General features: G+C 41.8%; 1 protein-coding gene across 1 annotated transcript in view; it reads right to left on the reverse strand.

Moving 5' to 3' along the window:
• Nucleotides 1–5076: 5076 nt before the first annotated feature.
• Nucleotides 5077–19962, reverse strand: part of LOC149441397 (speedy protein 1-B-like) — a 54235-nt gene continuing 39349 nt past the window's right edge. Inside the window, exons 4-6 of the mRNA XM_089657406.1 lie at nt 7739–7910; nt 7377–7671; nt 5077–5616 (exon numbers count right to left, since the gene is read on the reverse strand). Coding sequence (XP_089513532.1) covers nt 5546–5616; nt 7377–7671; nt 7739–7910 — 538 coding nt within the window. The 3' untranslated portion in view covers nt 5077–5545. The remainder of the gene's footprint in view (nt 5617–7376; nt 7672–7738; nt 7911–19962) is intronic.

Below are 19962 nucleotides of genomic sequence, written 5' to 3' on the forward strand. Positions count from 1 at the left end.
TGTGCGGTTTCCTTTCCTCAGGATGTACCAAACTGTTGACTTGGCCACTCCTAATGTTACTGCTCTGATGGATTGGTTTCATTTTTGAAGACGTACAAGGGCCTGTTTCACTTGCATGGACAGCTCCTTTGAACACATAAAAAAGTTCACAGCAATAGATTCCAAATACCACACTTAGAATCAACTCCAGTCAGGGATTATTACTCCTATGAGCTGTAATTCCCAATTTGGATGTACATACCCTCAAATTAAACCTGAGAGAGTGTACACTTTAAGCCCATATCCATTATATAACTATAGCTTGAATATGTTTTGGTAAATATCTGGAAAAAAATTGTGCCCATGTCCAAATATACAGTCAGGTCCATAAATATTGGGGCATCACAATTCTAAACATTTTTGGCTCTATACACCACCACAATGGATTTGAAATGAAACAAACAAGATGTGCTTTAACTGCTGACTGTCCACCTGATTTGGATGTAAATACTCTCAAATTAAAGCTAACGGTGTAGGAATTACAACAGTTTGCATATGTCCCACCCACTTGTTAAGGGACCAAAAGTAATGGGACAATTGGCTTCTCAGCTGTTCCATGGCCAGGTGTGTGGTATTCCCTCATTATCCCAATTACAATGAGCAGATAAAAGGTCCAGAGTTAATTTCAAGTGTGCCATTTGCATTTGGTATCTGTTGCTTTCAACTCTCAAGATGAGAGAGAAAGAGCTGTCACTATCAGTGAAGCAAGCCATCATTAGGCTAAAAAAACAAACCCATCAGAAAGATAACAAACATTAGGTGTGGCCAAAACAACTGTTTGGAACATTCTTAAAAAGAAGAAATGCACCAGGGAGCTCAGCAACACCAAAAGACCACGGAAAACTGTGATGGATGACCGAAGAATTCTTTCCCTGGTGAAGAAAACACCCTTCACAACAGTTGGCCAGATCAAGAACACTCTCCAGGGAGGTAGGTGTATGTGTGTCAAAGTCAACAATCAAGAGAAGCCTTCACCAGAGTGAATACCACAAGATGTAAAACCATTGGTGAGCCTCAAACAGGAAGGCCAGATTAGAGTTTGCCAAACGACATCTAAAAATCCTTCACATCCTATGGACAGATGAGACCAAGATCAACTTGTACCAGAATGATGAGAAGAGTATGGAGAAGGAAAGGAACTGCTCATGAGCCTAAGCATACCACCTCATCAGTGAAGCATGGTGGTGGTAGTGTCATGGCGTGGGCATGTATGGCTGCCAGTGGAACTGGTTCTCTTGTATTTGATGATGTGACTGCTGACAAAAGCAGCAGGATGAATTCTGAAATGTTTCAGGCAATATTATCTGCTCATATTCAGCCAAATGCTTCAGAACTCATTGGACGCCGCTTCACGGTGCAGATGGACAATGACCCAAAGCATACTGCAAAAGCAACCAAAGAGTTTAAGGGAAAGAAGTGGAATGTTATGCAATGGCCAAGTCAATCGCCTGACCTGAATCCGATTGAGCATGCATTTCACTTGAAGACAAAACTGAAGGGAAAATGCCCCAAGAACAAGCAGGAACTGAAGACAGTTGCAGTAGAGGCCTGACAGAGCATCACCAGGGATGAAACCCAGCGTCTGGTGATGTCTATGCGTTCCAGACTTCAGGCTGTAATTGACTGCAAAGAATTTGCAACCAAGTATTAAAAAGGTGAAAGTTTGATTTATGATTATTCTGTCCCATTACTTTTGGTCCCTTAACAAATGGGAGACATATGCAAACTGTTGTAATTCCTACACTGTTCACCTGAGTTGGATGTAATCACACTCTAATTAAAGCTGAGGGTCTGCAGTTAAAGCACATTTTGTTAGATTCATTTCAAATCCATTGTGGTGGTGTATAGAGCAAAAAATGTTAGAATTGTGTCGATGTCCCAATATTTATGGACCTGACTGTATATGGGCCTAACTGTATATGACATGAAGCCTTAGCTTGTGTCCCCCAAAATGCAGGTTGTGAACATTTCCCTTCAGGATCCTCTTCTGCATCTATCTCGTCCTCAATGAAGTTAGGATCAGGCTCATACTTCTGTATAACTTCAAGTAATTGAGAGTCAGAGCATATGCCATGTTTCACACCTGAAAATGAAGCTAACAGAGGAAGGGGGCTGTGTAAATATAGGACCTTGCTCTGGTGCAGGGGCAGCCATCACCTTTAGGATCTTGTGGTTTTCCTCAGGGCCATCTATAGATCAATTCGTTTTTCTCAGCTCCTCTGCTTTGTCACCATTGACAAGTGAGATCCGATACATTATGGGGGAATTCACAAAATTGTATAGATGCCATGCATTTTTGCATCTGGCAATACTATAACCCAGGCACTAACTGATGTCCTGTGGAGAAGCAGCTAGTACAAAGCAGAGACACAAACATGTTTTTTGCATTCACAGCTGAAGGCAATGGTAACTGGTATCAACAAAATGTTGCATTTGAAAACCCACCACAAAAAAAACCCTGCTTTTTTTTTTAACCTTAATTCCAGGACTGCTGGCAGGGGACCCAAAAAGTAGAGGATTGTGGCTGCTCTGTGCAAAACAGAAACTGTCTTACCTTATCCATGCTTCAGGCTGCTGAAGAGGACCAAACTTGACCCCTTTTTGTGTTATGTCCACCATGATAGGTATTCAGGAGTATGGTTACCACGGGAATGGACCACAGACTCAAACAGTATAGCACCCTGCAGCAAATGACACTCCTAGCACTATGTGCCAAGGTGAGTAGTGAGCACAAGATCCAGTTCCCAATGCATACATTACAGGCCAGCCCTGCTGATGCAGGCTTCAGGTACAGTTTCAAGATATAAGTCAAGACAACTAATCTGGAAGAAGCTTGTGAGTTGAGGCAATAAGCAGTTCATGTTTATATAAGTCAGTTGAAGCAGTATAGAGAAAAAAAAAAAAGTATATACAAATTTCAAAATAGAGATCACCTAAGCACACCAGCAGAAAACTGGAGTCTCATGAAGTGAATGAACATACAATGCAAGCAAAGCTTTCACTTGGCCCATTGTGAAATGTGTGGAATTTACAGAAGTCAAGAGATTGGAAGTTAGCTCTTAAGTGGGAACCAAAAGAATTCCTTTTGGGACATTAATACGTCTTCCAATATAATCAAAGATCAGTCACCATCTATTGATTCTCATATGTATTTGCACTTTAACCACTTGCCCTCCAGAGGATTTAACCCCACTTCCTGACCAGGCCATTTTTTGTGTTATGGCGCTGCGTTACTTTGACAATTGCATGGTCATGCAACGCTGCACCCAAATGAAATTTACATCCTTCCCCACAAGTAGAGCTTTTTGGTGGCATTTGATCACCTCTGCATTTATTTGTACTATTAACACAAAAAAAAAAAAAAAAAAAAAAAATGGAATCTAGTCATAATTTTAGGCCAAAATGTATTCTGCTACAAAAACAAAAAAAACAAATGTGTTAATTGGTTTACAAATGGCAGTATAAATAATGGAATTTTTCCCCTTTTTTAATATTTACTAGTAACTGCAGCAATCAGCAACTTATATACAGACACTGGCAGGCATTCTGAAACTGGGGGGGACTGTCAGACATCCCCAGGTGACACCAATACAGTGATCAGTGCTAATAAAAAGCACTGACTGTACTAATGGCACTGGGCAGGAAGGGGTTAACATCTGGGGCAATCAAAGGGTTAACTGTGTGCTGGGTGTGTTTCACCATGTGTGCTTCACTGCAAGCACACTGCTTTGCATGGCTGTGCACAAGCTGACAGGGAGAATAACTGTTTTGTTTACCAACAGTTCTCTCCCCACCCTGACGGAGATCCTCGGCAAACACCAGGCGGAGGAGAGTAATCACTGGCTGGGACCGGGTGATTGACATCCACCAATGGCGGCGCGGGAAGGGCATGTGCCCTTACCCAGAATGCAAAAATCGCGTATCTATACACGATTTTGAGCACCCGTGTCACCCTGTAGCAGTATATCTGCTATAGGGCAGACGGGAAGCAGTTAAGCACTTTCCAGATTGTCCATACACAGGCTAATTTATGAAAGATGCTCAACTTTCACATTTTGAAACTTGTTTTTACTTCATTTGGGATATATTCACTATACAACAGTAAATAGCGCTACACTCTGGGTAAAGCGAACAATTTGGGATACAAATTAAAAGAATGATTCACTCATATTTCCTCTTGACCCCAGTGAAGAATTTTGTCTATATGCTTAAAATGTAGCAGCATATAATCGCTGACCTACAACTACACATCCTCTGTCCTGCACAGTACAATTAAGATGTTGTGTTTCTAGCAAATGGGATCCTTTACTAAAACAAAAAAATTCTTTAACAGAAGCTGCTCTCTTTGCAAAGGTTATCCTGAACCTATGTAAGCTTCAAAACACCTAATCATGTACTAGCAAAATGTTTGATTCTCACTTACATGGGGGTACACCAGACAGTACCTACAGTTTAAAAAAAAAAAGTCAACTCACATTTTTATAAAATAAATGCAATGTTTACATACAAGTATAGTGTACTGTCCCCCTTTTGCTCCATCTTACATGCAAGCTCTCGACATCTACCTGCAGACATTTAGCTGTATGGGAAATGTGAGACAGCAAAGCATGGGACTGAAACAGCAAAAACTCTCCCCCCCACTTTGGATAGAGCAAGGGAGGGTTAAAACCCATCAGATATTTGCCATCTGTGTCCCATAGGGCGATTTCCCTTCATTTCCTGTCCATAGCCAAAACAGGAAGAGGAAAGTCCTCCAAAATAAGAGATTCCCAGGGTGTCACCAGGGTCACTGGAACTAGTGTCCCCCATTAAAAGATTTCACATTACGGTTCTAGGACAACCCAAAATGTGTGACCTCATTGTTTTGGTAAAGGAAAATAGTACAAGAAAATTGTATAATGTATGGCCAACCTTAACTGTACATTTTAAAGCTACATTTAGCTCAATGTCTCACTATGTACCTTTTTTTGGGAATCGGCTGCTAAGTGTATATAAACCGATATATTTCACACAACCATTAAAAGCAACAAGATCGAGAAGACTTTAAACATTTGTTTATTTAAAAGTGGACATACATGAACAGCATACAAACTACTGCAAAACTTCTCCACAATCTGTGGCAATCACATTTGATTGCAGTTGCTGCCAATGCCGGAAACTCCAGACTAGCATCACATCTATAGACGTCAATTTTTTTGTACTTAAAGTGCAGGTTGTAAAAAAGTGCCATACTTCAGACATGGGACTCAATAGTGATTATGGAACATTTTGCAATGCCTTTTAGCAACTGATTCAAGAATATACACCTGGTGATCATTTGTGACCAAACCACAGAACTTACCACTTTTACAAACTGTAATACAAACAAAAACATTCTATAGCTTAATTAAATATTCATAAACCAACACAAATCAGGTCCCCAGTTCTACATAAGGCAATGAAGGATCCAGGAAAAAAGTGCTTTAAGTTGCTTGCATACTGGCTTTGGACGTGTATTCTAGAGCATTCACATAGCACTGAGGCACCATTCAAGGGATGTCCCTCCAGGTTCCAGTCCAACAAGTGGTTCCTGAAACACTGCAACAAGAACAGTCTTACCACTAATAGAACACATAACAGATAGTTTGACACGTGAAGTAAAAACACTAATGTTTTCAATGGCACATTGCAAACCAACGCAATGCTAGTTTTAGATTTGCTAAAAATAAAGTAATATGCTTAACACCATAAGGAGTCTGTGGTCTCCAAAGTTGCCTATCCATCAAATCCTCAAAATGAATGCCTGGTACTTAAAATATTGGGATACATCCAATACCCCCCCTGCTCCACCATGAAGGCCTGAGTGATGTTACACAGGAGCCAGGAGGATCTTGCTGACCTAAAGTAAAATTACTCAACAAATGTAAAGCAAACAATGCAAATTCTGTCTTCCCCCCCTACGAAGACCCATTTTCCAGGTCACATTTATGATGACATTCATATGACAAAAAAAAGGAGTCTATTAGGTGGTTTTGTTAGGGGTTGCATATAGGCAGCACATTGTCTATCAAGTGCAGTCATTGCTGCTACCTTAACCATTTGTGAACCAAGGTCTCTAGGTTCAACCTGCAGGACTTTAAGCGTTGTTTGAGAACTGTGGGATTGTTTAGGGGTCATTTAAAGAACTGAACACCAATGATGGGCTCTGGTTTTACATGGTCACCGAGTGTTGGATTGTTGTGGGGTGATGAGCCATTTAAGGGTTCCGCTCCCCCATCTAGCAATTGTGCACAGTGCAAATTCATCCTACAGGGAACTTCCACCAATGGAACACTTCCACTTGATGACCAAGGCTAATAGCATCTTAACCTCTTGCCAACCATGCTATAGTCAAATGACAGCTACTGCGCAGTTCTGGGAGGGAGTCATGACGTCCTCCCAGAAAGCGCCCTCCCGTACGCCCCGGCCAATCACAGCGGCCTTTTATCACGTGATCAGCTGTGTTCAATGACACAGAACACAGAGCAAATACAGTTGCTGGTTATCGGCAGCACCTTCCTCACAGCACAAGTACGGCTGATAACCGGCAATTGTGAGAATTCGGCACTGATTATCAGTGCCACCTGTGCCCTCCAGAAATGCCCATCAGCGCTTCCTATCAGTGCAGCCTCAAAACACATCAGTGAAGGAGAAAAATCACCTGTTTCCAAAATTTTATAATATAAAAACATTTTTCTACAAATTTTTTGCTTTTTGTTTATAGTGCAAAAAATAAAACCAGTGGCGAATACCACCAAAAGAAAGCTATTGGTGTGAAAAAAAAATTTCCATATGGGTACAGTGTTGTATGACTGCACAATCATTCAAAGTGTGACAGCGCTGAAAGATGAAAATTGGCCTGGGCACAAAGTGGGTAAAAGTGCCCAGTAGGCAAGTGGTTATTTTTTTATCCATCTCAAAACTGGCATATTTCTTGGTTTACAAGAAATTGTGGCAAAAAAAAATTACTTTTGGGTGACTTAAGGGGTAATTTTTAGACGCATTTGTACTGTCCTGACATTTGTTTTATACTAGAAAGGGAAGCAAGGCTTTTCTAACGTTTTTGTTCTTTTCCCCTTTAAATAGCAAGTCATAAATCCACTGGTTATACACAAAAAAAAAAAAAAAAAAAAACACAACCTTTATCTGAAAGAAACAACTTTATCCCAAAGCACCTATGAAATCTGCTTTGATAGTTCAAGTTGTGATACCTCAGTGATAGGTGAATCATTTCACTTTAGTCCCAGCTACAAAACCTATAATATATTTTGCACTATTCACAGATGTTAGACTAGGGCAATGTGTTAGAGTTAACTCACTGTTGATATCATAGACAGACTCTGGATCCAGAAGCATTGGTGAGGGCAAGATGAGGTCTTGAGACCACTCGACATTTGAAAAAGTAAATGAATTGGATTCTGGTGAAGAGTTGCTGCTAGCCATGGTATCAGATTCATCAGTGCTTGACCTCCGGCACAGAGCACAGCTGGTTGGAGTCACACCTGGACCTCTAGGAAAGAGATCTTCATTTCGAAGGTAACTCCTGAGTGCCCCACTATGGTGTATTGGACGGTTACGGAGCCACGCCCAATGAGAGGAATCTTTAGACATCACCTGAAAGCAAAAATGCCTTTATCTTCATGACTCATCAGATGAACCCATAAAAGACTTATAAACTTGCCTCATCACAGCACTTCCTGCTCACAACTGCTCTGTATTTCATTCTGGCCCACAAGTTGTCTCGGCGTTGTAGAAACTGGGGGTAGCTCTCACGCCATGTTTCACCCAAAGCCCATGGAAATATTTCATATTTGTAATCCTCTTCATCCTCCTCCATGTCATTTGCAAGGTATCTTGAAGAAAATCCAATGTAACAGATCAAGTTATTACCCTGTTCATAAGCACCATTTTTTCAGCTTCTCTGAACATTAGAAAAAGTAGATTATACTTTAGTAATCAAGGTATCCCTAAACAAGAACATGCTCAGCAGACCATGCAATAAAACCTTCAGTGATTTGAACAAAAACAAGATCATAACTAGCAAACATACAACAGGTTTAGGATTTCTTGAATGGGCACAAAATAGCCACATAGCATACAAAATAACCCAAAACCAGACCAGTGAAATAGAAAGAAAAGATAGTTTTTCTATTCTTCTTACTGAACATGGGAAGTTTAGACAGGTCATAGATGAGCAAGTTAGATAGACCAATTTTCACATCAGTGTGCCTGCTGCAACAGAACAAACATGTTGGAAATTTCTTTTCAGAATGAATGATTTTCTGCTAGAGACGGGAGACATTGGAAAAGGGGGGGGGGGGGGGGGATATTTGCACAACAGCCATCTATTCAGATCATCCGCTTTCAATAAATATATCATTGAGGTGTTTAGTTGCCTTTTAAGCAAAAAAAAAAAAAAAAAAAAAAAAAAATGCAGATTTGAAGGAGGAAAATGGCGTTATTATACAGTATTTATATAGCGCCAATAGTTCGCCCAGTACTGTACATTACAATGGGAGACAATACATGAGAGTACAATGACAATACAGTGTGATACATGAGGGGTTCGAGGGCCCTGCTCCTTGGAGCTTACAATCTAGGAGGGAGGGGATAGTGGTACGGGAGGAAAAGCTGTGGGAGATGGAGTGGTGGGAAGAGAAGAGGAGATCGGCAGTTAGCAGGAAGCGGGGTAGGCTTCCCTGAAGAGGTGGGTTTTCAGGGTGTGCCTAAAGGAGAGGAGAGTAGGTGATAGTCTGATGGATTGGGGTAGGGAGATCCAGAGGATGGGTGATGCCCTGGAGGAAGAGACCAGGGAGCTAGAGAGAAGCAGGTCTTGTGAGGAGTGGAGAGTGCTTTTTGGGTGGTATTTGGATATTAGGTCGGAGATGTAGTTTGGGGCGATATTATGGACAGCTTTGTATGTCAGTGTTAACATTCTGAATTTAATCCGTTGGGCAATCGGAAGCCAGTGGAGGGATTGGCAGAGGGGGGTGGCAGAAAAAGAGCGGTTGGTAAGGTGAAGTCTGGCTGCCGTATTCAGGACAGACAGAAGCGGGGATAGCTTGCGGTGAGGGAGGCCAGTGAGGAGGGAGTTGCAGTAATCGCGTCGTGATATGATGAGGGCGTGGATGAGCTGCTTAATGGTTTCCAGGGTTAGGAATGGGCGTATTCTGGCGATGTTGGAGGTGGAGTCGGCATGAGTTTGTTAGCGATTGGACTTGGGGATGGAAGGATAGATTGGAGTCAAGAAAGACTAGGAGCGGTTTTGGAGAGGTTCAGTTTAAGGAAGTGGAGCGACATCCAATCTGATATGTCGTTCAGTAGGCTAGTGATTCGGGCGGAGAATGAGGGGGTGTCGAGAGATAGATGTGTGTCGTCGGCATAGAGGTGGTAGTTGAAGCCGTGGGAGTGTATCAGGTGGCCAAGGGAGGAGGTGTAGATGGAGAAGAGAAGGGGCCTGAGGACCGAGCCTTGAGGGACCTCGACAGAGGGGGAGGGAGGGGGAGGTGGTAGCATTGTAGGCAACGCTGAAGGAGCATTGCGATAGGTAGGACAAGAGCCAGGAGAGAGCAGAGTCTGAGGCCAAGGGAGTGTAATTTTTTCTGAGGGGGTGGTCAACTGTCAAAAGCCGCAGAGAGGTTGAGGAGTATGAGCACTGAATAGTGGCCATTAGCTTTGGCGGTTAGTAGGTCATTGGTTAGTTTAAGTAAGGCAGTTTCGGTGGAGTGTAAGGGGGCAGAAGCCGGACTGTAGGGGGTTGAGGAGGTTGTTGTCATTGAGGTGGGAGCTTAGGCGATTGTAGACTAAGCGCTCAAGGAGTTTGGATGTAAATGGCAGCAGGGAGATGGGTCTAAGGTTGTTCGAGTCAGTGGGGTCGAGGGAGAGCTTTTTGAGTATGGGAGTGATGTGTGCGTGCTTCAGAGGGGAGGGGAATGTGCCAGAAGAGTGAGAGATTAAAGATGTGGGTGAGGGAGCGTAAGCTGGAGGAGGAGGGAGGTCGTAGGAGCTGAGAGGGGCCAGGGTCGAGGGGGCAGGTGGTGAGGCGGGCTTCTTACTTAATTTTTCTTACTAAATAATTTTATTCCAAAACACCTGTATCTTTGAACACTCCCACCACATGTGATATGTCGTACCAACTTCTCTACACCCTCTCCAACACAACGGTGAAATCTCCCCATTCAATTTGTGTTCCACATTCGGTGTAATGTGCCATCTAACTAAACACTTGTAGTTCAACTCTACTTCCCGCATGCTAAAATTTTTGTGTATTAATCTAAACATTTTCTTCTGCTGCTCCTCATCTATTTCCCTTCCCATTTCTCTACATAAATTAATTTTGCGCCCGTGTCCAATTCCATTAATATTCTATATATTTTTGCAACAGTGTCTCCCATCTCCCCATGTTTCTAGTAATCTTTCAAATAAATTCCACTCCTTTCTAGTTCTCACCGGTTTTGGGAGACTCAAAGAAATGTTTCAATTGATATCTTATCTCATCCATTCTACTAAAAACCTCCCCCTTTTTTTCTCCAACTCTCTATATGTACCTATTTCCTCACCCACCATTATATCTCTTAATTGCGCGTCCTGTTTTATGATCCATTTCCCTGTGATATCTTCCTTCCTGGGAACGAAATAGTCTGTATTTCTTAGTGGCATTAACTGAGTTAAAAACCCATCCCTTTGTCTGTGTAACATTTCCCAAACTTTTAAAACAAAAGTGTACACACTTGTATTAACATCTAATCCTCTATATTGTGCTGGTAGCCATATAATCCTACTTATATTTGTCCTACTCAGTGTGTTTTCAATTTTAACCCAGCTTTTCCCTGGGTTATGAGTCCAGTCATAAATTCTCGCAATTATCACCGCTCTATAATATATCTTAAAATCTGGGAGTCCTAAACCACCTCTTTAGTTCTAGTCAACATTTCATAACATATTCTAGGTTTTTTATTCCTCCATATATACCTCAACATTATTTTTCTAAGTGTTTTAAAGAAAACCTCTGGAAGTTTAATTGGGATCATTTGAAATTTATAAAAAAAAAAAAAAAAAAAAAAAAAAAAACTTTGGGCACAATTATCATTTTTATTAAGTTTATACGACCCATCCAAGACGGATTAACACTCCCCAACCTCTTAAACTCCTCCTTGATCTCATTTAAAAGCGAAATATAGTCAATTTTATACATATTTTTATTTGAAACAGACAATTTTATCCCGAGGTACTTTAATTCTCTCTCTCCAAACAAAAAAGGGAATAATTCTTGTATTTTTTCTGTCACTATTTAAGATTTATATTTAAAATTTCAGTTTTTGTTGGATTAATTTTTAAGTTTGATAATTCCCCATATTACTTCAGTATTTATTAAATTTGGGAGTGATATCCGAGGGTTTCCAACATAGAACATTAAATCATCCGCATAGGCCGCTACTTTGTGTTCTGTCTCCTATCTTTATTCCTTTTATATTTATGTTCTCTCATCATAGACAGCAGTGGCTCCAACGATAAGATATACAGCAGTGGAGATAGAGGACATCCCTGTCTTGTTCCATTTGACATCCTAAAAGTCTCTGATCTTCCTCCATTAACCATAACAGTAGCAGTAGGCCCTCTATATAGGTTACCAATCCACTTCCTCATTCTATCTCCCAACCCCATCTCCTCCAGGGTGTCCATCATAAATCTCCAACTCGCTATCAAATGCTTTCTCAGAGTCTATTGACAGCAATATTACTGGGGTTTTCCCCTTTCTTCCCTTCCTGAATGAGCAACAGTGATCTCAATCCGGTCTCTACCCTCTCTTCCCGGGACAAAACCCCCCTGATCCCCGTGTATCCATTTTGGCATCAAGACTTTTAGTCCATTTGCCAGGACCTTTGCATAAAGTTTACAGCTGTTCTAAGGTGAACTCCAAAGTGTAAAGATCACACGTCCAGTAAATGTCTTGGTTTGTCAGTAGTATAGCCAGTTAACGTGTTCAACACCAAGTGCTGCAATATAGTAAAAGCCATTAGCTAAACGTCTAAAGCCTCTGCAACAGACTATCCCAACATATAGACAAAGTCGTGAAAGAGGCTAACACTGGCAGTAAGAGACGGACAACACCGGAAGTACATTGGTGCTACATTCTGCAAAGGACTTCTTTTTTGGTCTAGTGTTGCAGCCAATTAAATTAGGAGTGTTACCATGTGGTAAAAAGCCATTACATAAAGCACTTAAACTCACATCAGAACATACAGAGCAAGTAATTTAAGACTAATATTGTGGTATAGGATAACACCCAATAAAGTCTGTACAAAAACGGCACAGCCCATGCCCTGTAAAAAGCCAATAACTAAACAACTCTGCAGACACTACTAACATGTAAGAGACCCCTGCTACCAAACACGATTGTTCCTAGAAAGCCCCACTGCTGTGTTGCCACACCTGAACACCATAATTCCCCCCCCCCCCCCCACCATTTAGCAAGTTACATTTTGAAATATATAAAAAGGTCCCCTAACAAATACATAAAATAGGGACCCAATGTAGGGTCTGTAAATATATCCAAAAAGGCACTGCACAATGCATAAGGACATAGAAGTGGTGTAGATAATCAATACAACAATCCACTTGTAAAGACATGAGGCAAGGACAATGAACCTGAGGCCTCTGTCACAAGTGGACAATTACCCATATTAGCCCAGGTTCACATCAATGCGTTAAGTGGACTGTAGTGCATTTCTGCAAAAAGCACTAAACAATGGTTTCCTATGGGACATGTTGACATCTATGTCTTTGGAAGGGGGCAGGGACTTTTAAAACAAACTACATTTTTGGTTCAATAGACACTGCAGAAAATGCATGTAGTGCATTTGACACGTTTTGCATCTTTTAGTCTGCCCACCAAGTTGCGCACCCCCCCTCCCCAGAAAAAAAAAAAAAAGTGCAAAAATGCACCGCAAAACCAACAAATCACAAACTGCATTGGTGCAATCCAGTCCTTAGAGGCTGTTAAAAATGCATGCAAGGCCCAAGCTGTAAAATATACAACCCAATCATTGCTATTTCCCTGTGACAGGTGGCAGTAGGAGGTGAAATACAGCAGCGGGATGCATAGTAACACTGAACCTAAACAACTTAAGTTCCTGGAAAAAAAAAAAAAAAATGTTGACATACGAGTGCCGTGCAGATATAACTCACCATGCAAAGCCACCTGACTAGCACCAAATTGTTTCTCCACATCAGGCCCCAGATGGAAAGTACAACATAATACCTTTGGGCCCAAAACATAACTTGGGAGAGCTACAGCTTTAGAAAATAAAAGAACGAGTGGGAAAATCTAACATAACCACTGAGGTACAGTTGTGTTCTAAATAATAGTGTTGAAAAAAGTGAATAAAGCTCAAAATCCTTCTAATAGCTTTTATTTCCATACACACAAATGCATTGGGAACACTACACATTCTATTCCAAATCAAAACATGAAGAAAAATATATCAAATTTGTGTTCCTCTAACAAAAGTGAAAAGTGATTAGACTGTTCAAAAAAAATAGCAGTGTTTGTATTCTTCTTTACAAACTCAAACATTCACTATATAAACTGAAAAATGTTTGAAGATTTTGATTTCCTTTGAATCGCTTTTTAGTTGTATGACCACTGTTTGAGAACTGCTGTATATCAATGTTGCATGGAGTCAACCAACTTCTGGCACCTGTGAACAGGTATTCAAGCCCAGGATGATTGGACTACATTCCACAGTTCTTCTCTATTTCTTGGTTTTGTCTCAGAAACTGCATTTTTTATTTCACCCCACAAGTTTTCTATTGATTAAGATCCGGGGATTGGGCTGGCCACTCCATAACATCAATCTTGTTGGTCTGGAACCAAGATGTTGCACATTTACTGGTGTCTGGGGTCCTTGTCTTGTTGGAACACCCATTTCAAGGGCATTTCCTCTTCAGCATAAGGCAGCATGACCTCTTCAAGTATTCTGATGTAGTCAAACTGATCCATTATCCCTGGTATGCGATAAATAGGCCCAACACCTTAGTATGAGAAACATCCCCATTTCATGATGCTTGCGTAACCATGCTTCACTATCTTCAAAGTGTACTGTGGCTTGAATTCAGTGTTTGGGGGTCATCTGACAAACTGTCTCCGGCCACTAGACCCAAAAAGATCACTTACCGTATTTTCCGGCGTATAAGACTACCCCCTACTTTTCCTGTTAAAATATAGGGTTTGGGCTATATTCGCCGTATAAGACTACCCCCAACGTACACCAAATAAAAATTAAAAATCAGATTTGATTTCAATACGGTATGGTATTTCAGTATGGTATTCCAATGATGGGGTGCTATTCCTCCCACTGACACCAATGATGGTGCCCCATCATTAGTGTCAGTGTGTGAGGAATAGCGCCCCATCATTGGTGTCAGTGGGGGGTGGAATAGCGCCCCATCATTGGTGTCAGTGGGGGGTGGAATAGCGCCCCATCATTGGTGTCAGTGGGGGGTGGAATAGCGCCCCATCATTGGTGTCAGTGGGGGGTGGAATAGCGCCCCATCATTGGTGTCAGTGGGGGGTGGAATAGCGCCCCATCATTTGTGTCAGTGGGGGGTGGAATAGTGCCCCATCATTGGTGTCAGTGGGGAGGAGGAATAGTGGGATTTTCGTGGGGCGGCTCGGCTCCGCCTCCTCGCTGGTGATTGGCCGCCTGTGTGCCTTTCCTGAGCTATAGTTCTGGCGCCCAATCACCAGTGAGGAGGCGGAGCCGAGCGGCCATCGAGCGGCCAAACAGAATGAAGGAGCAGCTGCGCTTCCGGACCGGATCGTCCAGAAGATTTTCATGGGTTAAACAGTAGTCTTATACGCCGGAAAATACGGTACTTTCATCAGTCCACAAAATGTTGCGCCATTTCATGTGCTCTTTGGCAAACTAACCTCTACAGCACTTTTTTTTGTGGGACTTTGCGGAAGCTTCTTGCAGATAGCTTGGCTTCACATAGGAGTCTAATTGTAACAGTACTCACAGGTAACTTTAGACCTTTGATCTTCCTGGAGATGATTGTTGGCTGAGTCCTTGCCACTTTGGCTATACTTCTATCCATTCGAACGGTAGTTTTTCGCTTTCTTCCACGTCTTTCAGGTTTTGGTTGCCATTTTAAAGCATTTGCGATCATTTTAGCTGAGCAGCCTATCATTTTCTGCACTTCATGTTTTCCCCTCTCCAATCATCTTCTTAAATAAACGTACGCTGTTCTGAACAATGTCTGGAACGACCCATTTTCCTCAGAATTTCAGAGAGAAATGCACTGTAACCAGCATGTACAACATTTGCTGCCTTCCTTCCTTAAATAAAGGCAATAATTGCCACCTGTTTTTCAAAGAACGAATGACCTCACGAATAGAACTCCACACTGCTATTTTGAACATGCCCCTTTCAATTAGTGATTCAATTACACAGAATCAGCAGCATGCATGTCATGACTGTTGGGTTTCTATTACTCTACTACACCTGCTAGTAAATTTGCCATGTAGAAATATTTCTACCAAAAATAGTGATTGATAAAGTTAGTGATTTCTGACTGCTTGTGCATTTACAGTTGTGTTCAAAAGAATAGCAGTCTAAACAACTGAATTCCGAGTGAAGGCCATAGTATACCAGGTAACAATCCTCAACTGAAAAGTTTTTGCCTCTCAAGCTCAGACCAAGTGGCATCTGACAAGTGGAGGAGAAATTTCTGCAGGCTCTGGGTTGCTAAATAGGGGTAGTAAACAGCCTGAAAAAAGACAAAAATAATGGACCCCCTGCAGGTTTGGGTCATAATGTACTAGTATGCGCCACATACTAGTACATTGTGAGACTTTCCTGTACAAATTCCCTCCGGCACCACCATCCTCATCCGGTCTTCCAGGTTCACAGGCTCCAGCAGTAGGAATGACCAGCGCTGCGATGATGTCAAAGAGCTCTTTGCTGTCCCCGAGTGCATGTGCTTTGACATCACTGGTTGCATGCTGTGTAAATCTCCTAAAATTGTGCAAGTTTTGGAGATATTCACTGTACCTACAAGCTTACCTGTAGTTACAACTTACAAAGTGGACCTTACTTCCACTTTAAAAGCCTAAAGACTGCACCCAGTGTATGAAAGCCATTTAAGCACCTGTAAAGCAGCCATGCCTAGGTAGCAGCTAAAAGAAAATTAACAGGTCTTGTGAGCTTACAGTGGTCTGAAAAAATGATTCCAAACTTTTCCTTTGCGTTCGGATACATGCCAATATGCAAAAAGACCAATTTTCCCCTGAATGTTGACTGCTTACTAAATAGCCCTTAAAGAGAGTGTCCAAGTTTTCAACAAATGGGTAGATGTCCTTACAAGATGGCTGCCCAGAACACAGACCACATCAGAAATTTTGGAGCCAATCGTCTTTTTGCAAGATATCTTTTAAGCATAATTGTTTACACTCCCCGGGTCTTGATGCTCTACTCCTCCCTTAATGGTAGGTTGTCAGTTGTCCCTTTCCTATGTGACCCAATGGAAGTGAGGTCTTGGATCCAGTATTTAGGGGGAAGATTGGAGTGAGGCTTGGACAAAGATGGTGAAATGCTCCTTCAACACTACCACCCTCAAGGCCAGTTACATGGTGCTTTTGTGGTGGTACTGGATCCTGGCTAGGCTTGCCCATGCTTATCCTAACAGCAGTGAGACATTTTTGGAATTATGGTCAGAGTGGGATGTTCTACATACATGGTGGTCGTGCCCTCATCTGATCGGCTTCTGGTTCAGAGTCTTTGACCTACTGCAGACGTTATTTCATGTGATTGTTTGTAAAGAAACCTTATAAAAATTGGGTCTTTTCGCACACCAGCAGAATATAGCCTCATACCTTTTATTCCTGCCTACCTAACCACTGCTCAAGCCTGGAAGACTTGCCTTTCAGGGGGTGAAAACCAGGATGACCGCTCTGATTGTTGAAGAGCAGATGTCCAGTATTCTGAAGGATTTACATGCAAAATTTGATAGTCTGGGAACTGTGGATAAGTTGCACTTTCCTGCCCCCGACTAGCTATGGCCAAGTATATTTTGTTCAGGTCCTATGTCCGTGGTACTCTCCCTCTCCCCCTCATTCATGACATTAAGGCTATTAATGAAGACTTGTCCTCTAGGGGATAGTGCAGCATTACCCCAATCTTTTACAGTTGTTACTTGTTATGCATACTTACACAATTTCTCTACATGCCTGTCTGATGTTGCCCCTGTGTGGGCAAACCATGGCTTGATAACTTTGAAATTTCAATAAAAATACGAGGTGATTGTAGCCGTATTAGTGCATTTGCGACAGAAACAATTGAGTACTGACGTGACTTTTTTTTTACTTGCACTAACATACAATTTTGAGGACAAGCTTTCAGGGTATGTCCCCTTCTTCAAGGTCCAAGCAGTACTTCGTAATAGTACTGCTTGGACCTTGAAGGGTACATACCCGGAAAGCTTGTCCTCAAAATTGTATGTTAGTGCAAATAAAAAAGGTATCACGTCAGTAATAGTTTCTGTAATAAAAATACTGAAACAGAAATAAATCATAGTGCAAAAACCCAATCAATTGTGCTTACATAAGTGCAAGTCATCAAACTTCAAACCATTAATGTGCTATTTCCCCTTGCACCATGTGTCACCTGCATGCTTTGGAGTCTCATCAGATAAAATGACCACATTCAGTCTTCTACAGCATGTAGGGGGAAAAAAAAAAAACAAAAAAAAAACAAAACACAAAACTCTGGTGTGATGTTGCTTTCTATGCATTTCATTGGGTAGGTGTTCAAGAGCTTGAATAAGCACTTGAAAGTCTGACATTAGTTAAGGAAGTGAGAGCCATCTTTATTTGCACTGAAGTGTATGATGGAATGCCATTTTCCAACACAAGCATTTGTTAAAATTGAAAGGCTTTTCATACTGTACTATGAAGCCGCTTTGGAGTTTATTAGCGGCAAAAGCAGTCATCTCTGGACCAAGGAGGACTTTTACTCCCATAATGTATAAGACTGAACATGGTCATTCTTATCTGGTGGACTGACAAGTGACGTGGTGGGAGGAATAGCACATTAATAGTTTTGAAGTTTGATCGCTCATAAGCACAACCGGTTTCAATATTTTATATTCTTACAATATTGCACTAGGACAGTTTTGCTGTACATTTATGAGGGAGACTGAAAGTGAAAAATCCCAAGGGAAGGCTGTTTAAGAGGGAGTGAAACCCAATTGTCACGTGGATTAAATTACACATGGTTGATTTGACCCAATGATTGAGTCTTTGTTTAAACAGAATTTCTTGAAAGCTCACCAGAAAAATTGGAGTATATTTTGGACAGAGGCAATATATAAAAAAAATTATTTAGGTCTAGAAGCATTGATTTAGGAACCCATGCTGTCTGGATTAGTCCATGTTAAGGGGTTGTGCCGCTAAGACATGCCTTTGCCGAGCACAAACGGAATCAAGCCATCTTTCCTGTACTAAGGAGGGATCCTACAGGGCAGCCTAGCAGAGATCCATACCAGTTGGTCAAAGAAAGCCCAAACCATTATGCCCATATTTCTGTGCTCAAAGCGGTACAGTTTTTTGCATGGAAATATATGTCGTTTTTTTTAGCGTAGGCCTGTAATTTTTAGGAATAACTCACTGAAATCTGTCCAAACAAGAGTCTAGTAAACATTCCCGGCATGTTAAAATTTGAAACACGAAATCATAAATTTGATTTATATTGAATTAAATTTTTTTATGATTATTAAATTCTAACCAAAAACACTGAAATTTTAAACAGAGCGCCAGTTCACACACCACTGAGCAAAGTCGCAAAATCGTTTTCAGTGTCTGATGACGAATTTCATTATTATCACGCAATTCTGCAAGTAGTTCTAATTTACTATCAGTGTTCTCTAGCTGGTCTAAAACCGCTTTTGACCTAAAAAAGGGACACTTTTTGGATGCCATGGACTTCAGTTTCAAGGCAGAAAGAACAGTAAAAATGCAGGCAGGGCACAGGACAAAATGTGAAATTGTTTTTGATACAGTAATGTTTTACTAAGAATTTAGTGTTACTTTTAAAATTTCCCGCCAGTTCCATCCCCGTACATCCAGACGCCGCAGGGAACGGAACCCGAAGACAGATGCTGGCATCGGCCGGAGGACATTGCCAGGGGGGGGGGGGGCGCGGGGGAAGGGTGGGAACATCGCGGGAGCACAGGACAAGGTAAGTGCAGAAGAGATCCCGGAGCAACACTGCAAGGTATTCCCGAGTGTAGCTCGGGGTTACCGCTTGTGGTGCTGAAACTTTACCCCGAGCTACACTAAGGAATACCTCCAGGGAGGTTAATAGCAAAAAAGCGGTTTGACCCTGTGTGGTCACTTCATGAAGGTGAGGGGGGAAATCTTACTGGCGAAGGATTACAGTTTGTTCACCTGCCAGATTTAGATTGATCGCTGGAAGTATCTATATATCCAGCCATATTGAAGATTACACACAATTTGTTTATGAATAATTGGTGGCACGTTTTTGTGGACTTTGTTATAAATTTAGGTTATGTGTTTATCATAGTGTCACTGGATTTTCATTTGTGGATTCACTCAATATTTTAATTCTTATTTAACCACTTGCCACCCTGCCACTGTAGAAATATGGCGGCAGGGCGGCACTGGCAGGCAAAACCACGTTTTAAAACGAGTGTTTTGTAAACAGATGCGAGGGGGCGCGCCGCCGCCCTTATCTGTCCCGCCGATCACCGCCGCGGATGTCAGTCGCCGGGTCACAGCCGGTCTTTACCGGCTGTTTCCTGGCGATCGGCGGCAAACAGTGACAGACAGCACAGCTGCAGTAGCTGTGCCATCTGTCACTTCCCTGACAGCAGCTCGAGGACGAG

This window comes from Staurois parvus, unplaced genomic scaffold (genome assembly GCF_062004578.1).
Source record: "Staurois parvus isolate SC_StPar_1 unplaced genomic scaffold, SC_StPar_1.0 ptg000989l, whole genome shotgun sequence".
In the NCBI taxonomy this organism is placed as follows: domain Eukaryota; kingdom Metazoa; phylum Chordata; class Amphibia; order Anura; family Ranidae; genus Staurois; species Staurois parvus.